The following is a 23,985-nucleotide window of genomic DNA, read 5'->3' as shown; positions in this document are numbered from 1 at the left end:
TTGAAAGTTTTTCTGAGCTGCCGATGGTATGTGTCGAGCCTTAGTCTTGCTGGATCTCTTATTTTCTCGAGATTGACGACTTTTGTTGCTATTACTTCATCATTTTGGCCATTCATTAAAACTTTGGTTCTGGATGTCGATACCACCATTTCTAATAGAGTTACTGCTTCCATGCCATAAGCTAATGTGAAAGGAGATTCACCACTGGCAGTTCAGGGTGTCGTTCTATAAGCCCATAGAACGCTGTTTAGTTCATCTACCCAGAGACCTTTCTTGTCCTCCAGCTTTTTCTTGATATTATCCATAATGGTTTTATTCGTTGCCTCAGCTTGTCTGTTACCTTGAGCATAATATGGTGTAAAAGTGAAGTGATTTACCTTGTATGATTCCAAGAAAGCTTTTATTTTTCCTCCCTCGAACTGTGGCATGTTATCCGATATGATGGCATATGGCAACCCATATTGACATATTACCCTTTCCAAGAGAAAATTTATCACATCTTGCTCTTTTATGTGTTGTAGCGCTATGGCTTCTACCCATTTGGTGAAATAATCTGTGACAGCGAGCATAAATCGCCTTTTACCCCAGGTACTAGAGGACCGACAATATCCATGCCCCATAGCGCAAAAGGCCATGGATTCGATACGCAGTGCAATTCCTCAACTGGAACATGTATAGACTTTCTATGTATTTGGCATGGAATACACTTTTTAGCATATCGAAGACAATCTCTTCGCATCTGAGGTAAAAAATATCCTTGCCTCGTTATTTTATTTGCCAATGATCTTCCAGCTGAATGGTTTCCACATTCTTCTTTGTGGAGTTTTGCAATGATTAGATGCGCATCCTCGGGTGATATACATTTCAAATGCGGACTTCCAGGATTTTTTTGATATAGTTCATTATCGAGCAATACATATCTTTGCACTCCAGACTTAATCTTTCTGGCTTCATTTTAGTCCTCAGGTAATTTACCATCAGATAAGTATGATATATATGCTTCCATCCATGATGCCCCTAGTGTATTGATTTCCATAACCTCTGATTCATCGATATCGATGGTTGGCCTCTGTTGAACGCTAATGTGCAAGGTGCGACCCTCAGTGTTTTCCAACACCGCTGCAACATAGGCCAAGGCATCGACATGCCTATTTTCATTTCTGGTGAGGTGTTGAAGCCTTATTTTATTGAAGTCTCTCAGCTTGGTTTTTATGAAACTCAAATAATCCACAATGTTTTCACATTTTGTTGAATATGCTCCATTAATTTAGCTGACAACCAACATCGAGTCACTAAAGATTGACAACTCTTTTACTTTGAGAGACTTGGCCATCTCGAGTCCAGCGATTAAAGCTTCATACTCAGCCACGTTGTTAGATGCATGGAATCCCAATGTTACTGCTGTTTCAAGCCTTTGATTTTCGGGTGTGACCAACACAATCCCTATGCCACATCCCTTATTCATAAATGATCCATCGACAAATAGTCTCCAACCATTTGTTCCAACCTATGGATCATCTGTATCAATAATATCTTCAGGCTTTTGCAGCGTTGGGAATTCCTCCTCTTCCATGCTCCAACTAGCATCCTCATATGGAAAATTGTCTAGGAAGTCGGCCAGTACCTGACTTCCTAGACTGTTTTAATAGGAGATTCGACATCATAATCACAGAATGTGATTGAAAATATGGCTTCAGCCTCTGAAATGAGAATAAAAGTGCCAGAGCATATTTCTCCAGTGTCGAATACCATGTCTTTGCCTCGAGCATTGTTTTGCTTTGAAAATACACCGGTCTTTCAACACCATTTTCAACTTTCACCAACACCGAACTTATAGAAAATTCTGATACAGCTAAATAGAGAAGCAAACTTTTTCCCTTATCCGGTTTTGTAAGTGTTGGCATTTCTTGCAGATATTTCTTTAACTCAGAAAATGCTTTTTCACATTCCTCATTCCAACAGAATTTAGTATTCTTTTTAAGCAACTTGAAAAGAGGCTTACATCGATCAGAAGTTGTGGAGATGAATCTGTTTAGAGCAGCTATTCTTCAAGTCAACCTTTGTATCTGCTTTCTAGTTGTTGGTGATGGCATCTGCTGAAGTGCTCGTATCTTATTTGGATTAGCGTCGATACCTCGCTTGGTAACAATGTACCCCAGGAATTTTCCAGAACTAACCCCGAAAGTACACTTCTCTAGGTTAAGCTTCATGTTAAGCTCTTTCAATATTCAAAATACAGTATTAAGATCCTTCACATGGTATTCAGCTCTCATGGATTTTATAACCATATCGTCGATATACACCTCGATGATTTGCTTAATGAGCTTTTTAAACATTTTCTCCACTAGTCTTTGATAAGTAGCTCCTGCGTTTTTCAAACCAAATGGCATTCTAATAAAGCAGTATATACCTCTATTTATGACAAATGCCGTTTTGAGTTTATCTATAATAGCTATTAAAATATGGAAGCATCCTGAATATCCATCACAGAAACTGATTAACTCGAAACCAGCTATTCGATCAACCAACTCATCTATCCTTGGCATCGGATAGTGATCTTTGGGACATCTCTTATTGACATCGGTAAAATTGACACATATTCGAACTCTCCCATCCTTCTTGGGTACTACCACTATATTAGCGACCCATTCAAAATGGTCCACCTCTTTTATTATGCCATTATTCAGCATTTTTTGTATTTCAGCTTGCACCGCTTCTTTGTACATTGGTCTCACCTTTTGATGCTTTTGATGGATAGGAGTCACATTTTCTTCTATGTTCAACTTGTGTGAACAAATAGCTGGATTGATACCGGTGAGATCCGACATCGACCACGCAAAAATATCCTGATTCTCTTTCAAGAAAACCATCAATTCATCTCTTATATTCCCAGGCATTTCTGTACCAATGAACATATGATGCTCACTTTCTCCAATGCCAATATCAACTTTTCCACCGTCTTGATCGTTTTTCTTACCCAGGGTTCTTCATTTTGCTATAGCTCTTGTGTGAAGTTTACCTACTCATGTATCTGCATATCAGTATCGGCAGGTAAAGCTTACTGTAACTACTAGCTAGAGCTTTCCAAGACACCCCCAGTGTCTTGGGTTTTTCCTTTAATAAGATAATAAAATATATAAAAGGGGTTTAATCCGCCATGCGATTCGATTGACTATTCGTTAGTATCGAATCACTTGTTTTAATCCCTAGTGAAAACCAAGTCCTCTCGGATCGAGGTTTCACTAGCATGAGAGTTTAGCTCCACCACAAATCTCTTTGGTGGTGGCTCTAAACTCTAGTTCTCTGTTATGAGCTCTATCTCTAGACACTCAGAATGAAGAACTTGACGCTCTTATTGTAAAACAATAAAAGCTAATGGTAATCATCCTCACATGGCTTCATAAACCTTCTCTAATGGAGGTTTAGCCTTGTATCATTGGAATCATATGAACTACACAATTAATATAAGACATAATGTAAAAGAAAATTATTGAAAATAACTAAAGCTTTTTATTGATGGAAATTAATGGTGGCTACAAACTAAATTATTATAACCCTAAACTATATTAATAATAAACTAAGGGGTTGAGAAAAGAAGAGAATATGAGAGAAGAAGTGTTTAGCATTAACCGTCTTTATATAGGAGAGGGTTAGGGTTATATATATTTTTGTGCGTGGATCAAAAAGGGGGACTTAGGGCCTCTAAAGTGATCCCAAAGTCCATTAGGTCAAGTCCAATGAGGGCTCACAACTGCTGGAAATTACTTCCATACATTTTTTGTCCACTTTTACAGATTTGATTGGGGCAAAGCCAAGTCCATTAGAAAGCTTATTCCGAGCTGGTCGTTTGGACATAAAGTAGGCCCAATTCCAAGGCTTGAGTCCAAATATATGACCTGTTGAAGTTCTGTTTACTTTTCTATTCTTATTCTATCCGGATTGACTTTGATTGGGCTTGAAACATGCTTTTCTTCATGATTTTTGGGCTTTAAATGTAGAACTTCCTCAGCAATCATCTTGACTTGTTTTCCATGCAAAAGTGGTGTCTTTAGTCACCTAATCAACTTCAAGTCCTGAAATGCACAAAAGCACATAACCAGTATTAACTTTCATTTATTATAAACATAATTGGCCTAAGTAGAATACTATTAAGGGGTTTAAACTACACTTTTGGGTGCTTATCACACCACCCCCAAATATCATTTTGCTTATCCTTAAGCAATGATGAGAAATAAAAATAGATAAATGGCAAAAAATATAGTCCTAATTAATCTCGTTTCGCAGAGTGTGATTGCATTGACCATATGTAATAAGGCATTAAACTACTAGGAATTCCCTAGTGGACGAGTTATAGCCTCGTGAGAGTTTTCCAAAGAAGGTACTCACAAACTTCATTTATACTACAACGACTAAGAGATGAAAACAAAATTTCCTAATTAATCTCAGATATCTATATATCTCAATAACAATATAATAAGAACAATGATTTTGAAACCTAAGCTAATACACACATAATAATCAAATCATCTAAAGATACGCATGCATGCTACGAACTATGTTATGAAATGCAATGGCAGGTCCATTTCTAAAACTTTTTGAACCAATTTGTCAAGACAAAAATACTATAATTTTTCCACTCAAGTTTTGCTCACTCCAGTTTGCAGTGGGCACATGTTTCCTCACAATCTCAATGACGTCCAAAAGAGCTAAAGTCGATCAATCACATCTACCACTTACTATCACACCAAATTAATCCTAATTGAGATAGAGGTCTTTATTAGGTAATACAGGGCTGAGGTGATGGTTTTAAGAAGAAACGGAATAGATATTCAAATAAACAAGTCTGAGATAATAGGGTCTTCAATTACATGTAACTAGAGAAAACCTTATTCTTACTTTGCTTTTATACTTAGTTTACATCCTTAGCCTTTTTGTTTTGGCTTTTGATTCCTTTTATTCTGTTTTTTTTTGGAGTTTTAACTTTTTGTTTTTATTTCTATTTTTCTTTTCTTTTCTTTTCTTTGGATGGAAACTTATTTTCTTTTTCTTTTCTGAAGCAACTAACTAATTTTGGTTTTCCATAGGTCTTTCTCTTTATTTTCATTACTCATCCTATTTCTCATACTCATTCAAGATGGGTAGGCTTATTTTTATTTTTATTGGTTTAAGAGATTGATAAGTGCTCAAAAAGTGCAATTTAACCCTCAATTATGACTCTTGTTTAGCCATCTTAGTAGACTAATAGTGTTTATAAGTTGTGTTTTAAGATTCTACAGGTGAAAAAGAGAGTTTTGTAGAATATTAGAGAAAAAGGGGTAAAACGGAGCAATTCGGAGCATTAAGGATCACATGGGAGGCCCGTGGAGAATCATGGAGAAGGTCAAGGAATTGGAGCTATTAAAGATGCGACATGGACCTATTTTAAGGCCTATTTGGAAGCCCAAGGCCAAAGGATTCGTTACTTGGACCAAAGCCCGCAAAAGAGGATAGAAAGATAGAGCAGAAGAGACAAAATAGGCTTACCCGTCTGGGACGCATGGATAGAGCATCCAGACGCATTGATCGCGTCTGAGATGCATGAATAGTGCATCCAGATGCATGGATCGACACTGTAGCCAATTTCTTCTCAGTTTTGGAGACGAAGTTGGACTCTGAAAGAAGTCTATTTGTATTAGGAAACAAATGACGGTTTGGAATGCTTCTAGAGTTCATTGTAACCTCTATAAATAGAGGACCTAAGTGCCTCATGTAATTTGCCAATTCACTTATATTTTTGTCTCCAGAACTTAAGGCAGAGAGAGATTAATAATAAAAGATCGGTTTTAACTAGCTGAGTCTTAATAAATTAGTCTTTCTAGTCTTATGTTCTTCGACTCTTCTTCTTCTCGTTCTTCGTGTTCTTCCTTCTTTATGGAAGGCTAATATTCTCCTTTAAGGGAGAAGATGAAGCCGGTGCTTAGGGTTTACTGATTCTTTGGTTCATGGTGTTCTTCAATCAAGTTAGTTCTTTAAGTTTTTAGTTATTAGTTCCATTGCCCAGACCAGGTGATGGAAGTATAGATTAAGGTTTTTATTTATTGCAATCGAATATCATGCTAGTTTAGGGTTTTATTTATTGTAATTGAATATTTGCTAATGACATGCTTTTATTTATTACAATTGAATATAATGCTAGAATATGGTTTCATTTATTGTAATTGAATATTATACTATTATTCTCTACTTTTCTTCTAGTTGTGTAGTGTTTTAGAGTAAGAGAAATATTCCTTGTGTTTGCCTTAGATGGTGATTCATTAAATAGCTGCCCAAGCTCACATAAAAGGAAAGAAGATACTAGTAACATGAACATAGGAATAACCTTAAGTAGAGTTATTTGTTAACGATGTTTTGGCCAAGAGGGCATCGACACTCGCTCAATTGCCTAATTGTAGTCTACTTGTGAATAGCCATGAAGCAAAAGGTCATTGAATCAAAAGTATTGGTGTATTATAATCTCTTGAATTCTCTTTCTTATAAATTCTCAATAATTTAGTTTAGTTTAGTTTAACATTAGAATCTATAATATCTATAATCATAGTTTTTAATCCCTCAAACCCCCTTTCCAGTCCTGTCCTTCACATAACATACACTTAAAAGTGGAACGATATCCTACTCATCCTTTACTTATTAAGGGATAATTAGGTTTTGATACGCTTCTATTTTGTTCAATGACTATACACCATCTACATCATCCATATATCATCTACATACACAAAAAAGAAGCTTGTCAAATGGCGCCACTGCCGGGGATATAATTATTTGTAGCCCTAGGCATTGTCAAATGGCGTCGCTGCCATTTTAAGTTGTTTATGTTTAATGTTTTCTTTCAAGATTAGAAGTTTGGATCTTGAGGTAATTTTAGCAGCATCATCCATCCTTTTGAGAAAGAAAGAAGCTTGAAGGACATCTCGAAGACAAGATCTACCATCCAGGTTAGTCGAATCTTCATTCTTTTTATTTCATTCTTAGTATAGTTGCATTGTAGTTTAGTTTTATTATTTTATAGTATAATTGCATTTAGGACCTTTTCAACAATTGAAGTTGTAAGCCAACACAGCGAAACATCAAACTCTAGTGTTTCTTGTCTGAATCTTGACAAATGGACTATCGTCTGTGGGGAGTGGTACTTAAGCAATCCAAGTGATTCACCATAACCCTAGAAGAGACAGCTTTAGACAACGGGTGAGATACTAGCTGCAAAACCCAACCCAGTTGAAGGAAAGTAGTTTTACATTTTAGTATAACTTAGAATAATTGCATACTATTCAAGCATAGTAGGATAATTTTTTGTTATTTTCACATAGCATTTTGTAGTGTATGCCCCGTCGTCCATATCATCGTCCAGTAAGAACACAACAGTGGACAAGGTTTAACAACCGACTCACAAGAATACTAGACAGGATTGATACAATGGCCGCACGCAATGATGGAGGTGTTATGGACCTGAATAATCTTGAAGCTATCCCACACATGCAAGCATAACAGAGGAAGAAGCTGAGCGATTTCTATTCGCCAATCATTGGAGACCCACCAAGCAGTATTGTTTTTCCAGAGACAGAATCTAACCAGTTTGAACTTAGAGCATCAGTAATCTCTATGCTTCCAAAGTTCAATGGTTCAGACAATGTTCAGCCATATGTTCACATGAACAAATTTCTATCAGTCCTCAGAACTTTCAAGAACCAAAATATCATGGATGAGAGTACCAAGATCATTTTATTCCCGCTCTCACTCGAAGGTAAAGCATCTGAATGGTTAACTGCACAGCCGATCAATTCAATAGACAACTGGGAGAAGTTGAGAACAAAGTTTATGAACAAGTTCTACCCATCCCAGAAGACAGATGCCATGCAGCAAGCTATCAGCAATTTCAAAGGAAAAGTGACTGAAGAATATCATCAAAGCTGGGAGAAATTCAATAATCTGCTAGTCACATGTCAACATCATGGATATGACAAGAGCACAATAACTCATTTTTTCTTTCGAGGACTCTCGATGATGAACAAGCAGATGATACAGTCAATACACAAAGGCAAGTTTACATCAATGATGGAGAGGAAGCTTACAACTTTCTGGAGAATTTAGCTGAAGAAACACAACAATGGACTACTAGCAACGAGGATGTAGCTAGAATGGAGGGGGAGCCAAAGCTATTTGGTTACCAAGCACATGAACAATCAGATCAAGAACTGAAGTCTACATTGGCTAGCCTGGCCACCAGCATTGAAACTCTGAGTAAGAAATTTAACCAGTTCTCTATGAATCCCTCCAAGATCAACAAGTCTCAAGCTAAATCTCTCCCAATCATGCAAGCTAGACAATACTGCGAAGTCTATTCGGACACTTCCCATGCAACTCTAGAATGTCCTGGTTACTGTCAACATGTATCAGTTGGAGAGTACAATGTGAACTCATTTCAGAGGCCCAACCAAGGTGGTAATAACTTTCAACGCAATTATTGGAGACAGAACGCTAGACCCCCAGGTTCTCAAGATCAAAGTTATATTCCATAGACAAGTCAAGCTTCACAGTTGGTCCCTCAACAACAATTATACTCTCAACAAAATTCCAATACAAGTGGAGGGTTAGTGCCTGATCCTAGGAGAAATTATGCCACACCTGCCAACCTGGAGAATGCAATTACTTTGCTATCATAGAAAAATCAGAAGTTTGAAAGTGTTTTAGAGCTTCTTGCACAATCTCAGCTTAATCTCCAGCAATCTCAGGCAAGTCAATGTTCTTGAATGGAGTCTCTAGAGGCTAAGGTCGACCAACTCACTACTGCTTTGTCTATAAAGACACAAGCCACTCAACCTAGCTTATTGGAACCAATATCGAGGAGTGAAGATGTATGCCACATTGGGACAACTTCTAATACTGATCACCTCCATGATCAGGTCAGCTCAGTTACTACTCTCAGATCAGGATTGAAGATAGATAACAAGGTTGACTTACCTTCTCATGATGACATTGCTACAGAGCAATCGGTCAAGATTTCAAATGAAGTTCAAAAGGAAGTGGGGGAAATCCTTTCAACTCCCATTTGTCAAGATAATCAAGACAAGATATACAAGAATGCCAAAGAGAGAGAAGAGCAGACACATGCTGATGTGTTTGTACCAAAGGCACCTTTTCCTATGTTTTTTGCTCAAGCAAAAAGGACAAGCAATTTTTAGAGATGAAGGAGGCATTTGAGAAAGATAACATCAATATCCCCTTTCTCAAAGCGATCAAGTAGTTGCCGTCATATGCCAAATTCTTGAAGGATGCATGCAACATAAAGAGAAGTACTCATGTTCCAAAGCGAGCGTTTCTAGCTGGACAAACAACATCTATTATCCATCAGCAAGCTCCAGTCAAGCTCAAAGATCTAGGAAGTCCTACAATATCATGCAAGATAGGAGAAAAATTCACGGGTAATGCTCTTTTAGACCTTAGTGCTAGTGTTAATCTCTTGCCATATCATGTGTACCAAGCGTTGGGCCTGGAGAACCTAAAGCCTACAAAGCGTTAGCTGACCGTTCTACCAAGATTCCCAGAGGCATAGTTGAGGATGTTCTTGTTCAAGTAGCCGATTTCTACTATCCAGTGGATTTCATTGTGATAGACACCCAGGAGGCCTTTGATAAAATTCCAATTATTCTAGGCCGACCTTTCCTCTCTACCGCAAAGGCTTTGATAAATTGTTACAACGGTGAAATGAAGATCAACTTTGGTAAGATGTCCATGGACATAAATATCTTTCACCTGTTACATAAGGATTGTGATTACGCTGAAGGTGGAGAGGTGTACTTCCTTGATAGCATGATACAAGAATCCTTCCCATTCGAAGATACAATTGAGAATGCTCAATCTACAAAAAACTATGATGAACTTGAGAACCCCACCACAGAGGTGTTGCTAGCCATGTTCTTGGAATCTCTGTAGAAAATTCAGGATTTAAGTGAGCATAATGGAAAATTGGTAGAGAGAGTATCATACCTTGAGAAGATGAACTCTACATTTCAGGATGAACAACAGACTTCTGCCCAGAAAAATCAGTTACTAGAGAATCAGCTTAAAGAAGTTTTGGAAAAACAACAGAATCTAGAAACTGAAATGAGTCTTCTGAAGTAGAAAGTGGACCATATTGATAAGAAGTATTGCACTGTTGAAGCCTCTTCTACACCATCATTGTCTGAACGAGAGAAGTATGTGAACCAGTCTACCACCCACCCTGAGCGCAGTCAGCCATACATCCATTATCATCACTATGGTGGTAAAGGGCACGTTAGATACTATTGTCCTATTAGAAAGAAAGATTTTTGTCAATCTTCTACACAGAGGAACCACAACACCTATCACACAATCATCAGACCTGAAATAGTTCAAGGTAGAAAAGTAACTTCACCAGCAATCTTTCCAGCATATTAAGGAGTATTTTTGACAACCCACAAGGTGAGACCTCTTCGTCCTCCAAACATTCATCAGATTTGGGTAAGAAAATCTAATCTCCTAACTCCAAATTGATAATGCATGATATATAGTCATAGGGATCTGACTTAAAAAGACCTAACAAAAAAAAATCTTGGTAAAAGGAAATGTTCTTATTTTTGGGATTAATTTTGATATTCGACATCAATGGTAACATCTCCCCTTTTTCTCATTCATTTCATTTACTTAGTTTCTATACATTGAGGACAATATATATGTTAAATTGGGGGAGGGTGTACTTGAGAAATGAATTTCGAAAATTAGTTTTCAAAAACAAAAATATTTTTGTTTCTATATCAGTAGTATAAGAAAAATGAATTTTAATGATGAGTCTGGGATATAGATTCTATATTGCTTAGTGTTGAGTTTGATAGATAGTTGATATTGTTGATTTCATTACCACTTAGACTATTTATTATGCTCGGACATAGTTCTTGTTAATAGAATTCTTTATCAAGGCACCACTATAATACTTGGTCAGTTTTGTGTACTTTTGCTAGAAGAGAGATTTAAACCCCTAGTAAACTGGAAGTAGAATTTTTAAACTTAGCCCATGAGACTTGAGCTTTATACCCATTCTTTGGAGAGTTCTTATGAAAAATCCGAGCCTTAGTGACTCAACATCTTTCAGTTCTTTATGTCGTTGTAATATAGTCTCATTATTTGTTGATTTGGTTAATCAAGTGACATCAACTTGGGGAGATAGCCATTAGGTCTTGTAGTCTATTCGAAACAGAGTATCATACTGATAAGTCAAGTAGTGAACCCATTCAGCCTTTATCCCACCTAGTAGGACCATCATGTTAAACCCTTTTGAGCCTTACAATAAGCCATTTTCTTTCATAAAGCCCTTTACCCTTTACCCAACTCCAGACAAAGAGTATAGCCAAAATATTTATCAGCCATATCCATATGTTTCTGAGAATACGAGGGGCATAAAGAGGAAGAAAGAGCACAACAGGAAGATTACAAGGAAATACCAGAGAGATACAATGAAGACCATCATTCTGTTCTAAATGAAAGAAGCTAGTGGAAAACAAACATATCCAGTACTAATCAAGAATATACCACTGAGCTAAAAAAAAAAAAAAGTTGAACATAATGGATGGAAAAGCTAAGACAAAGAAAGAATTTTCTCTGTAATACAGAATTTGAGGAAATCTTCCAAAGAATGAAGCAAAACCCTTAGTGTTTTCAGAAACAACCTTTAAATCCTTTTTACCTTTCCTTCATAAACCAATACCTAAGCCAAGTTACAACCCATGACTTATCACTATAGTATGGTACGAAGTCTAGAATAGGTGAGACGATGGTAAAGTGAAGGACCCGACACTTCATATGTGATTGACATTCTTTCCATAAGACTAATTTCATCCAGAAGTCTATTTTTCAAGGTAGTATGTGGGATGTTCGTATTCATTATTCTGTTCCCCATATACACGAGGTAAAATAGTAGACCATCTTCTGAGAGATTCTTTTCTGAAAGTATGACCGGTGAGGATTGAAAGTCAAGATCATCTGCCTATGATAAACTAGGGATTCCATTTCTTGGATAGGAGAGTATAGGAGATTGACTAAGTACAAACATAAGCCTTGATTGAGAATTTTATCAATTTTTACTATCTCCCATCATAATCTATGAGTCTTTGCAGCAATGTAGTTAGAAATGGAGACCTTTTGTTGGAGTAAACACTAAGTGGGTAAAGAATTTCTCTCTTTGAAAAATACTATCATTCTTGAACATGCTATTGATTGATTTTGTGGGTATATCACCTGAAAACCTTCACGAGACTATAACTCGTTCTTTTTGGGGAACTTAAAGGTTTAAAGCCTTGTTGCATATGGTAAATGCAATCGCGATGCCTGCAAAAATGAGTTAGGATTTTATTTTTGTTATTAGGATATGATTTTGATCACTTATCTATTTTTTTTTTATCTTATTTGCTAAGAGACTAGCAAAAGGCTAGTTGGGAGTTGTGATAAGTGCTCAAAAAGTGCAATTTAACCCTCGATTATGACTCTTGTTTAGCCATATTAGTGGACTAATAGTGTTTATAAGTTGTGTTTTAAGATTCTACAGGTGAAAAAGAGAGTTTTGTAGAATATTAGAGAAAAAGGGGTGAAATGGAGCAATACGGAGCATTAAGGATCACATGGGAGGCCCGTGGACAATCATAGAGAAGGTTAAGGAATTGGAGCTATTAAAGATGCGACTTGGACCTATTTTAAAGCCTATTTGGAAGCCCAAGGCCAAATGATTCGTTGCTTATACCAAAGCCCCCAAAAGAGGATAGAAGGATAGAGCAGAAGAGACAAAATAGGCTTACGCGTCTGGGACGCATGGATCGAGCATCCAGACGCATTGATTGTGTCTGAGACACATAAATAGTGCATCCAGTCGCATATATCGACATTGTAGCCAATTTCTTCTCAGTTTTAGAGACGAAGTTGGACTCTAAAAGAAGTCTATTTGTATTAGGAAACAAATGACGGTTTGGAATGCTTCTAGAGCTCATTGTAACCTCTATAAATAGAAGACCTAAGTGCCTCATGTAATTTGCCAATTCAATTATATTCTTGTCTCCAGAACTTAAGGCAGAGAGAGATTAATAATAAAAGATCGGTTTTAACTAGCTGAGTCTTAATAAATTGGTCTTTCTAGTCTTATGTTCTTCGACTCTTCTTCTTTTCGTTCTTCGTGTTCTTCCTTCTTTATGGAAGGCTAATCTTCTCCTTCAAGAGAGAAGATGAAGCCGGTGCTTAGGGTTTAATGATTCTTTTGGTTCATGGTGTTTTTCAATCAGGTTAGTTCTTTATGTTTTTAGTTATTAGTTCCATTGCCCAGACCAGGGGATGGAAGTATAGATTAAGGTTTTTATTTATTGCAATAAAATATCATGTTAGTTTAGAGTTTTATTTATTGCAATTGAATATAATGTTAGAATCGGGTTTTATTTATTGTAATTGAATATTATACTATTATTCTCTACTTTTCTTCTAGTTATGTAGTGTTTTAGAGTAAGGGAAGTATTCCTTGTGTTTGTTAACGATGTTTTGTCCAAGAGGGCATCGACGCTTGCTCGATTGCCTAATTGTAGTCTACTTGTGAGAACAACCATGAAGCAAAAGGTCATTGAATCAAAAGTATTGGTGGATTCTAATCTCTTGAATTCTCTTTCTTATAAATTCTCAATAGTTTAGTTTAGTTTAGTTTAGTTTAGTATAGTTTAGTTTAGTTTAGCATTAGAATCTATAATATCTATAATCATAATTTTTAATCCCTCAAACCCCCTTTCCAGTCCTGTCCTTCACATAACATACACTTAAAAGTGGAACGATATCCTACTCATCCTTTACTTATTAAGGGATAATTAGGTTTTGATATGCTTCTATTTTGTTCAACGACCATACACCATCTACATCATCCATATATCACCTACATACACAAAAAAAAAAAAGCTTGTCAGAGATGGGTAAAGGATTTGTGGTTGTGAAAAGGCTAATTGAAAAGCTCAGAGGGGCGACTAGTTGATAATTACTTATAGGTATGAATTCTTAGCTATATCAATCCAAAAAGGTCCTAAATTCTCGCTTAAGATATGGTATGGTGATCAAGCAAGTAGATGTCTTATTTTTCTACTCATATTATATGTCTTATTTATGTCATCACTTAGATACTCACTCATATGAGGCTTTTAGGCTAGAATCTCACAGGATATGTAAAATTAAGTAGTCTAACCTAGGTCTCAGAAAAATACTGCCAAGTACACTCATACATGCTCATGCAAGATGTTAATGAAAAGATGCAATGACTAACTGATAAGCACGTAAATGCTATATATATTTACGCTCAATTTTATATTAGTTAGTTCGTTTAATTTATTCGTTTGATTTAGTTAGCGTATTTTTGGTAACTTTGCAGGAATTGAAGTTAACATGGAAATATTAATGCATAACTACTGTTTTGTCAGCAGTACATTCCAGGGAGTAGGCGTTGATTGAGTTAGTACAATGGTTCTAGTTGGACTGGCATAGAACGTATATGGTGCGAGATGGGTCGAGGGCTTAATCTATGGAACGGTGGATATGGGGTCTTGAATATATTGGCTCAAGGATGCGTGAAGCATTACAAGCTTGCGGGTTATGGCCGACATCTAAAGCCTGAAATCACATGACTAAAGGAGGTGTTGAAGACCGGACCATGTGCAACTAAAGAGACCAGCCCATAACCAAATAACAAAGCCAATATACTCAAAATCCCATACCCACTAAGGGCCACACCATTCCCCATCCGGCTTGATGCACCGAATTAGTCCTTAAGACTCTTTCCTTCTCCATCGCGAACAGACTCCAAATCCCTCAAATCCCGCCGATTCAAATCGAATAAATCAAAGAACGCACCATCATATGCCATTCCCACCATAGTATCTAGCTATCGGGCCACCCGATCACCACCTTCTATCCATCTTTCTTTACAAACAGGAGACCGACTTCGCGATTTTCCGATAAAATCGCCCAACCGAACCTCTCGCCACCGACTTCGAATTCCAGTCGAAATAAAACACTGCCTTAACCAATCCATTATATATAGAGGAGATAAACAGTATAGAGGGGCGCTCCACAACAGAGAAGACAGAACATAACACCGGAGAGCCAAAAAGCGAGAATTGGATACGCACGGAAATCGAGAACGAGACGAAGGAAAGCCAAGGAGATTTCACTATCGACATGAGTTCTCCTAACCTTTACTTTATTTTTAGTTTGATTATTATGTGTAGCTAAACTATTAGCTAGGGCTTAGATAAAGCCCTAGACTTGCGTAGTTTTTTTATGTTTAATTAGTTTACTGTTCTCGGAACTTAAAGATTAAACTTGATTGATTTCTTTAGATAGTAATAGGATTACTTTCATTAATTATATCTTGCATGTTTTCATGTCTCGACTAACTAATAGTTAGATTATTCTCTTATTAATATCAGTGCACTACGTTTATCGTTTAAATAAATCTGTGAAGAGTTGTGCTATAAAAAGACAACTCTTGCTAGGGATTTATATTTTCGTTTGCTGAAATTCAATCAATCTAATAAATATAAGAGCTTCATGATCACATCTTCGAGCAAGCAAGGGTTACCTTTCCCTCATGCTACTTGTAATTAAAAGAGAACTATAAACTAATTTGACTAGGATAACCTACAACGGTCTAGGGTGGATTCGAATGCCTTAGTGTTTTCTTCGGTAATAGTTAATCCATTTAATTTATTGCTTTCGTAGTAATTAGTTAATTTTAGTTAATAATAATTCCAAATTTCTATAAAACAACATTGTCGAATTAGGTTAGGTAATATTTTAGTACTCGTTTGTCCGAAGTAGCAATCCCTGTGGGATCGACCCGTTTGCCGCAACTATTTTCAACGATAGCTGTGCGCTTGCGGTTTAATTAGGGTTAGATTAGTCTATTTAATTAGACTGACTAATTTCCTATCACTAACCTACATATTAACCTAAGTTTCTAAGAACTACGCTTAATACTATTGCTACTTAAGATTTCTAGACTAATATCATCATGGAAAAGGAAATAATACCATTATCCTAACTGTATGGTATAAACTATTTTTATATTTTTCTATTTTTATACGACAAATAATATGTAATATACAACCTAATATGTGCTTACACATTTACAGCGTGTTTCTATACCACCCCCAAACAGAATCATGCTTTGTCCCCAAAGTATGGAAGAAAAATAAAGGATAGAGAGTGATAAGTATAAAAATGATAGTTTACCTACGAAATGAACGATGAAACTTAAAATGTAAGTAAACTAAAACTTAATACGTGATTAATTTATCAAGTTTTCTACTATCAATTTTATCGAAATAGAGTGGAGTAACAAATTCGTTCCACTTCTAGTTCTTTAGCATGGAATGATCTCTAGTCTAATTAATCGGTCTTAAGTCTAGTGGGAGATTTATGAAGGGAATTCTATACTACGAGGGGAAAACAATTAAAAAGTTACGAATAACGAAATGAGAGAATGCTAAGGGTTTGAATCTAGATAAAGAATTAAAGGGAATTGAATCCACCTTAACTCGACTTAATCCTACTAACAAAGACTCGTCGTGATCCATATTGAATGCTTTGCATATCAAAATAGTAATTATAATCCCTAATTATACATGGCATTTCTACCAATTCATAACTAACATGTGAGCAATTAAACCCATTCTCATGGTGAATTAATCGGTCCTAGAGTGGAATAATTATCACGACGATTCCTAAGTTTAACAAAGATCAAGCGTCATTAAGGCTTCTTCAACCCCTCTAATGGAGGTTTAGCCTTGATTCATACCACTATCATTTCCCATTGAATTATAACTAGACATCATATAAAAATTCTATCTTTATGCAATTTATCTAAACAATAATTGAAATCTTAGGTAATAACTAGGAAATGAATAACAAGTAATAAAGGAATTTAGATCTAAACAATTGTAAATGACAAAAATCGAAATTGACAAACTAACTATTTTATTTATCAAACTAATGAAGAACAACGATTCTAAGAGTTTAATCTAAAACAAGAATTGAATTTAAACTAAACTTAATTTAATTAATGAAAACTAGATCTAGAATTATCTATAGTTTTAGGTCTAACTAGCTACCATTAACAAAGAGCTAAGCTTTTGTTTTTATATGTTCAGATCCAAAAATCGTGCATGGGCTTGGAGCCATGTTTTGGGCCAGAGAATCAGGCCCAAAACCCAATACTTTCAGTCCAAAAAGGCCTCTTCAGCTGCGGTTGGCTTCGACAGACTTTTCATCAACTTCTGCTCCTCTGATTGGGCCAAGGCTTGGACCATTGGAAAGCTCTTTCCGAGCTAATGGACTTTGAAACCTGAAATGCATAAAAACACGTAATCAGTATTAACTCTTAATTATTACTCACATAATTGGTCTAAAAGTATGACTGTTACAGGGTTAAAACTACAATTTTGGGCTCTTATCAAACCACCCCCAAACAGCATTTTGCTTGTCCTCAAGCAAATATGAGAAATTAGAATAAGTGACCAAAAATGGAGTTCTAACTACTCGTTTCATCGAGTGCGATTGCATTGACCATATGCAACAAGGCCTTAAACCACTAGGAATTCCCTAGTGGGCCGAGCTATAACCTCGTGAGAGTTTTCCAGTGAAGGTACTCACAAACTTCATCTATACTACAACGACTAAGAAATAAAACTATTGTTTCCTCATTCATGTCTCAACTATCTATTTTTCTCACTAGAAAATGAATAAGAATAACCAAGTCAAAAACCTAAACTAATACATGCATAATAATCAATCATCTATGATACAAATATATATACTATGAGTAATACTATGAAATGCCTAGCAGGTTCGTTTCTGAAAACTCGGAATAGCGTCCTTAAGTAGGTCCTCACATAAAATGTCAAGACAAAAACCACTATGATTTTTCTGCTCAAGTTTCGCTACTCCAGTGTGCAGTGGGCACACTTTACCTTATAATCTCAATGATAAACAAGGAAGCCAGAGTTGATCAAACACATCTGCCACTTATTATCACACTAACCTATTCCTAATTGAGCTAGAGGTCTTTATTAGGTGTTGCGGGGATTAGGAGATGGTTTAAGAAGGAAGGAAATGGATATTCAAAAGGACAAGTCTGAGATAATAGAGTCTTCATATTATGTAACTTAGAGAAAACCTTGTTATTTTTTTTTTGCTTCTATACTTTGTTTCCATCCTTAGCCATATTTTTCCTTTTCTTTTCTTTGGCTTTTGACTCCCTTTTATTCTATTTTTGGAGTTTTTATTTATTTCTATTTTTCTTTTTCTTTTCCTTGGATGGAAACTTCTTTTCTTTTTCTGAAGCAACTAACTAATTTTTTTGTTTGCACAGGTTTTTCTCTTTTTTTTTTTCTTCACTCATTCTATTCTCAGACTTATTCTTGATTGGGTAAGTTGATTTTTTTTTTATTTTGTTTTGTTTTTGTAACAGGGTAAAGGAATTGTGGTTTATGGAAGGCTAAAGAAAGGCTCAGAGGGGCGACTAGCAGAAAATAATTCATAGGTTTGAATTTCTGGCTATATCGATCCAAAGAGGGCCTAAATTCTCGCTTAAGATATGGCATAGTGATCAAGCAAGTGGACGTGTGATTTATCTATCCCGATTTTACTTCTCCCTTGTGTCATTTCTCAAATGTTTCGCTCATATAAGGCTTTAGGCTATATTCTCACAGGATTTGTAGAATAAGTACTCTAGCCTAGATTTCAGAAACTTACTGCTAACAATCCTAGATACTCATGTAATATATATTTATAGATAGATGCAAAGATTATTACCTACATGTTAACCTAAGTTTCTAACAATTATTCTGATGCAAAAGCTACGTGAGACTTCTAGATTGTTAAGAGCATAGAAAAAGAAAACAATACCAATATTCCTAAGTGTATAGCATAAACTTATTTATTTATATTTTTGAAAATTTTAACTTGAAAACAAATGCATATTATACATATCTATATCTTAACAGATGCCTTAATTACACGTATTTCTATGCCCCCCTCCCAAACAAGAAGCATGCTTTGTTCTCAAAGCATTTAAATAAAGAGGGTAGAAAAATACCATGGAAATGCGTGAAATTTTGGAACATCTGTAAAACAAGGTTAGAACATACTAATATAGGAAATAAAAAAAAAAAATAAAAAATAAAACTGACGCAACTCTTTAAGAGTTCCACCCATTATGGGGTTAACAAAATTAAATTGCTTGGGACATAAGCAGACAATAACAAAACTAAAAACTTACCTTATCTCCCCGCTTTAAGCATCCTCTTCCTCATCAAAGAGATGAGGTTCCTTCAAGATCTGCCGGGCCATTATAACTTGCCAAGCTTGCCGCCATTTATCATCTACTAATGCTAGCTATTATGTTGTTATTATGTACGATGGGATGTGCAGGCGACAAATGAGGTCAGACCTGCCATCCCGCCAAGTCATAATTTGCAATGAGCTTAACCACCCAATTGGTGGGTCTCATGACTTCAACCCTTTTCCAATCTGTGAATTGGGCCGCGAATCTGGTAAACAACTACGCGATGATGCGGCTTACCAAAACAGGCATAAGAAGATACTTACGCCTCATGCTTTGGGCTCTCTTAAGACTAGCGACTAAAACTCGGGGAATGTCATATCGGCGACGTCCCTCAGCTAAAGCGAGGAAAATGTCACCAGCTAGATCTTGTTTTGCGAAGTGAACGCCATTCCCCAAAATATTCATCGGGATGAATAACATGGTGGTGCCTACGTTTAGGGACAGGCTAGCAAGGGCAATGCTATATCGCCCCTGGTCCATTACTCGAAATACCTCTCCCCCATAATATTCATGGAAATATGTATAATCATAAAGGTATGCATTATCAGTCATATATCCCCATGTGTGAACAGGATCAGGTATTGGTAATCCTGAAACTAAAGTGACCACATGTTTATTGAATTCTAGTGTCGTGTCATCAACTACGACGGAGAATTCTTGTTCTCCATCCTGATTACAATAGAAACTAACGTGGTCGTAGAAATAAGCAGTAAAAGTGTTTGAATATGAGTCGCCATCACTTACCCGATAGATGGCCATCCTAATCGCAGGATTACGTTTGAACCAATGTCCATAGGTCTCGGTTCCCAACACGTCTTCGAAAGAATGTTCGAGGTATGACTATAGGAGATGTCATCTCAATTACTCTTATGAACAGCTCCAAAATCCTGGAACAACCCTTAGAAAATTGGAAATTTTTCGTGTTTACGAGGGCAGGGCGAGTGCGCTTCCACTTTGGCGTGGTCCGCTCGGTGTTTTTGAGTTACTGTGTTTGAGTTTGAAGTCGTGCTCAACTTGGAAGTCGAAGTCAGCTCAACTGAAGCGAAAAGCTTCGGGTGTTTTGGATTTACAGTGTTTGAGCATGAGTCGCGCTCAACTTGGGCGCGAGTGCGCTCTGAGTAAAATTTCTGACAGTGTCTAGGGCGCAAGTGCGCTCGTAAGTGCTGAAGCAGAAGTTTAAGAGGAAAAAGAAGGAAAAGCTTGGAGTGAAAGGTGAGGGATGATGGTGGGGTGTAGTGTGGTTTGTGAGTGTAGAATGAAGAGAGTTTAAATAGGTTCTGAGCTTCCAAAACGAATCGGCAAGTTGCCAAATTGTTTAAGGTAATTTCCGGAAATAGAAAATTTCCAAACCCGAAAACGGAAACAAACCATATTTTTGATTTTATAACAACCCTGGTATCTTTTATACTGGATTTAGAATAGTAACTTCTAAACTCTCCTAGGTTTCATGCTACCACCACACATAATCATAGATATGCCGATATCGGCCAAATTCTCAACCTTTACTCCAAGACAACCTTACGAGAAGATGATCATATAACTTAATTATGCTCGGTATAAATATTACCACCCCCAAAAATTAGGAAGGTGGGATTAATGATAAAAACACGCACAATTCGAAAATAACCAATTATATTAAAAATAAAATTTAAATCCAAACAACATAAAACAAACACATTAATATTTAAATTTAAAACTGAATTAAAATCCAACTAATAAAACAATAAAACAATGAAATAACAAATGAAAGCACAAACCGATGGTGAACACCTAGCCATGTGATGAAGATGGACCCGAGATGGAGATTGTTCGGGGGATGAAGAATGGCTTGAGCCATGTCCTCGCCGGCGACGGCGCTCATGCCTCTCAGACTTGGCTGAAATAGAATCCTCCACGGGTGGCATGCGTCGTAGCATCTCTATTCAGAACAAGCACCGCGGCTTCTATCTCGATCCCGAAGTACTACATCTCGGGCTTGGTGATCTTTGGTGGATAGTCTCCATGTTAGACAAGATATCTTCCTGACCCCTTTCGAGCATTTCAACTCTCGTCTAAAGGTTCGTTTGTTTATTTCGAAGTACAATCTGTCTATCTCGGATATCTTCACAAATACCATAAACGCAACGCAAGCCAGTTTGCAACACTTGCATGTATTCTAAATTAGAACTACAACTATCTAATGCATCGTCATCCAGACATGTCATATCCTCCCTTTCATCCTCCGACTCAACCACATTTCCTTCAGACAACGGCCAAGTCTCTTGGATGCAATCCGTATAGATATTTGCATTAGAATGCAATTTGATCTTAATAGGAGCAGATTTTGCGACAGCTCTAAATGAGAGCATGATCTTAGTGATCAATACGGGAAGAGGCGTAATGCTCTTTCCCACTCCTCTAATCACATTAAAAATTAAATCGAGGATGCAGAAATTATACTTATTCGTTTGCAAAATCCAGAGAACGTGTAGACATTGCAGACCGATATCGCTGACTTTGTCTTTCCCCGAGGACGTTCCTACCAATCCACTGAGCTACAGCCAGTTGATTGGTTCTCAGGGTTGACTGGCGGACGCAATGAGATCTCGGATTGTATTCACCCTCCACGACAGTATCTTTCATCAAAGCGGGAACTCCAAAGATAATCGATTCCTGAATGGTCATTTCTAGGTTGCTTTCAGGCATAATTCCTAACAGCTCAGCCAACAACTATCTCGTTACTTCCCTCCTCGTTCCTGCTACCTTAATGAAAATCCTATCTCCCTCCAATTCTCGCTTCTTATAAAACTGTTCTACCAAATCATAGTGATAGAACTCCTCAGTCGAGTACCACAGTCCATTCCAATTTCTCCTAATCATCTCCGCGTCGTAAAATGGCGCGAAGCGGTCGGCCGCAAACGCATGCTCCGGCAAAATTCTTCGTCGTAGCGCCATTGAAGTTTTTGAAACAAACAATGGTTTTGTAGACGGTGGAGGAGGCGAGTTTGATGTAAAACAACCTAAAACACTGGTGGTGGCGATGGTGGGTACGGTGGCAGGTTGGGAGCTTGAATTGGTGGCTGTTTTCGGTGGTGTGGAAAATTTGTTTGAGAGGACTCGGCTGTTGGTTACAATGGGCGTGGTGTAGATAGGTGTGTTTTTGTTTTTGTTTTTGTTTTTGTTTTTTTTTTTGTTTTGTTTTGTTTTGTTTTGTTTTTTTTTTTTTTAATTTTATTTTAATTTTGGTGTTTAAGTTTGTTTTAAACTTTGGTAACCGGCGGGATTGGAAAAGGAAACAACTGTGCATTTTTTTTTGGGAAAGAAGGAGACGCACAGATGTGCATGCGGTTTGGGCCCAAGCCCAATTCGAATTCCGAACTTTTTCTATATTTCGCGCAATTTCAAATTCAATTTGCCGCTTCGTTACTGGCCCAATTTTGGCGAATGAGTTATGGAAATGATCAGTAGAGAATTTCCAATCAAATGATCCATAAAACACTAAATTCCAACCATGGGTGACGTATAAGAAGGTGGAAAAATGCCTCAAAGTGCGTGTGTGACGTAAGTTATGCGAACGATGGAAATCTAAGTTTAGATAACGTCAACCCAAATGAACTACAACTAATGGGCCTAAGCAACACAAATGGAAAGTTCGAGCAATCCGGATGGAAAAACCATTTGCCACCCCCAAACAAATTTTTAAACACAAAATTTGTTTTAAACGTGGGTCGTTTAAAGTCAGATTCCCAAGACTTGTTGGATTGCTATTTCTATGATTTTAAAATTTTTATTTTTATATTTATTTTATTAGTTTATTATAAGTAAAATAAAAAACAATAAATACATAATTCATCCCATAGAGGAACATGACTCAAAAACTGAGAAAACATGCAAAAGTGGAAAACGTGAATTATGTGAAACGTGGACTTAGGATCCGGTACTTACAGCCACACACTCCATAGGGAGGGCCCGGTTACCTGAATGGTGCACTTACCACTATATGGAAGTGAAAGGAAGTACACCAAATGACAAAGGTCAATCCTCATAGACAGGGTCCTGTAAAAGGACTTCCTCTACATTAGGGGATAGAAGTTCGTGAAAATGTTTTAACCATTGACTATTAACTTGGAAGGTACTGTTGTCCTTGGGATTTGCCAAGGTGATTGCCCCGTAAGGGGTGACTTTAGTAACCAGAAAAGGACCAGACCAACGGGTTTTTAGTTTCCCTGGGAAAATATGTAGACGAGAGTTGTAAAGTAAGACCTTTTGACCGACCACAAACTCTTTGCGCAAGATTTGCTTATCATGAACACGTTTCATGTTAGCTTTATAATCCTTCGCGAGATTGTAAGAATCGCTACGGATTTCTTCAAGCTCATTCAATTGCAACTTGCGTTTGACACCAGCCTCATCAATATTGAAGTTAAGGCTTTTTATAGCCCACAGAGCACGGTGCTCTATTTCAATGGGTAAATGACAAGGTTTCCCAAATACAAGTCTAAAGGGAGACATACCTATAGGAGTTTTGAAAGCGGTTCTATATGCCCATAAGGCATCCGATAGACGCTTCGACCAGTCTTTCCTATCAGGATTTACAG

The 23,985-nt window shown here is 37.0% G+C and overlaps 1 protein-coding gene across 1 annotated transcript; it reads right to left on the bottom strand.

Annotated features, from left to right (window-relative positions):
* Nucleotides 1-212: 212 nt before the first annotated feature.
* On the bottom strand, nt 213-635 carry LOC147494199 (uncharacterized). The gene has a single exon (XM_086568067.1). It carries the CDS (start codon nt 633-635, stop codon nt 213-215), a length of 423 nt encoding a protein of 140 aa, XP_086424193.1.
* Between the last annotated feature and the right edge of the window lie 23,350 nt (nt 636-23,985).

The sequence above is a fragment of the Coptis chinensis genome, chromosome 6 (genome assembly GCF_015680905.1).
Source record: "Coptis chinensis isolate HL-2020 chromosome 6, ASM1568090v1, whole genome shotgun sequence".
NCBI lineage: Eukaryota > Viridiplantae > Streptophyta > Magnoliopsida > Ranunculales > Ranunculaceae > Coptis > Coptis chinensis.
This window is presented reverse-complemented; position numbering and strand designations above follow the sequence as displayed.

Bases quoted from the DNA above. Each gene is read 5' to 3' on its own strand.
- LOC147494199 (XM_086568067.1), bottom strand. From the start codon at position 635: ATGGCCTTTTGCGCTATGGGGCATGGATATTGTCGGTCCTCTAGTACC.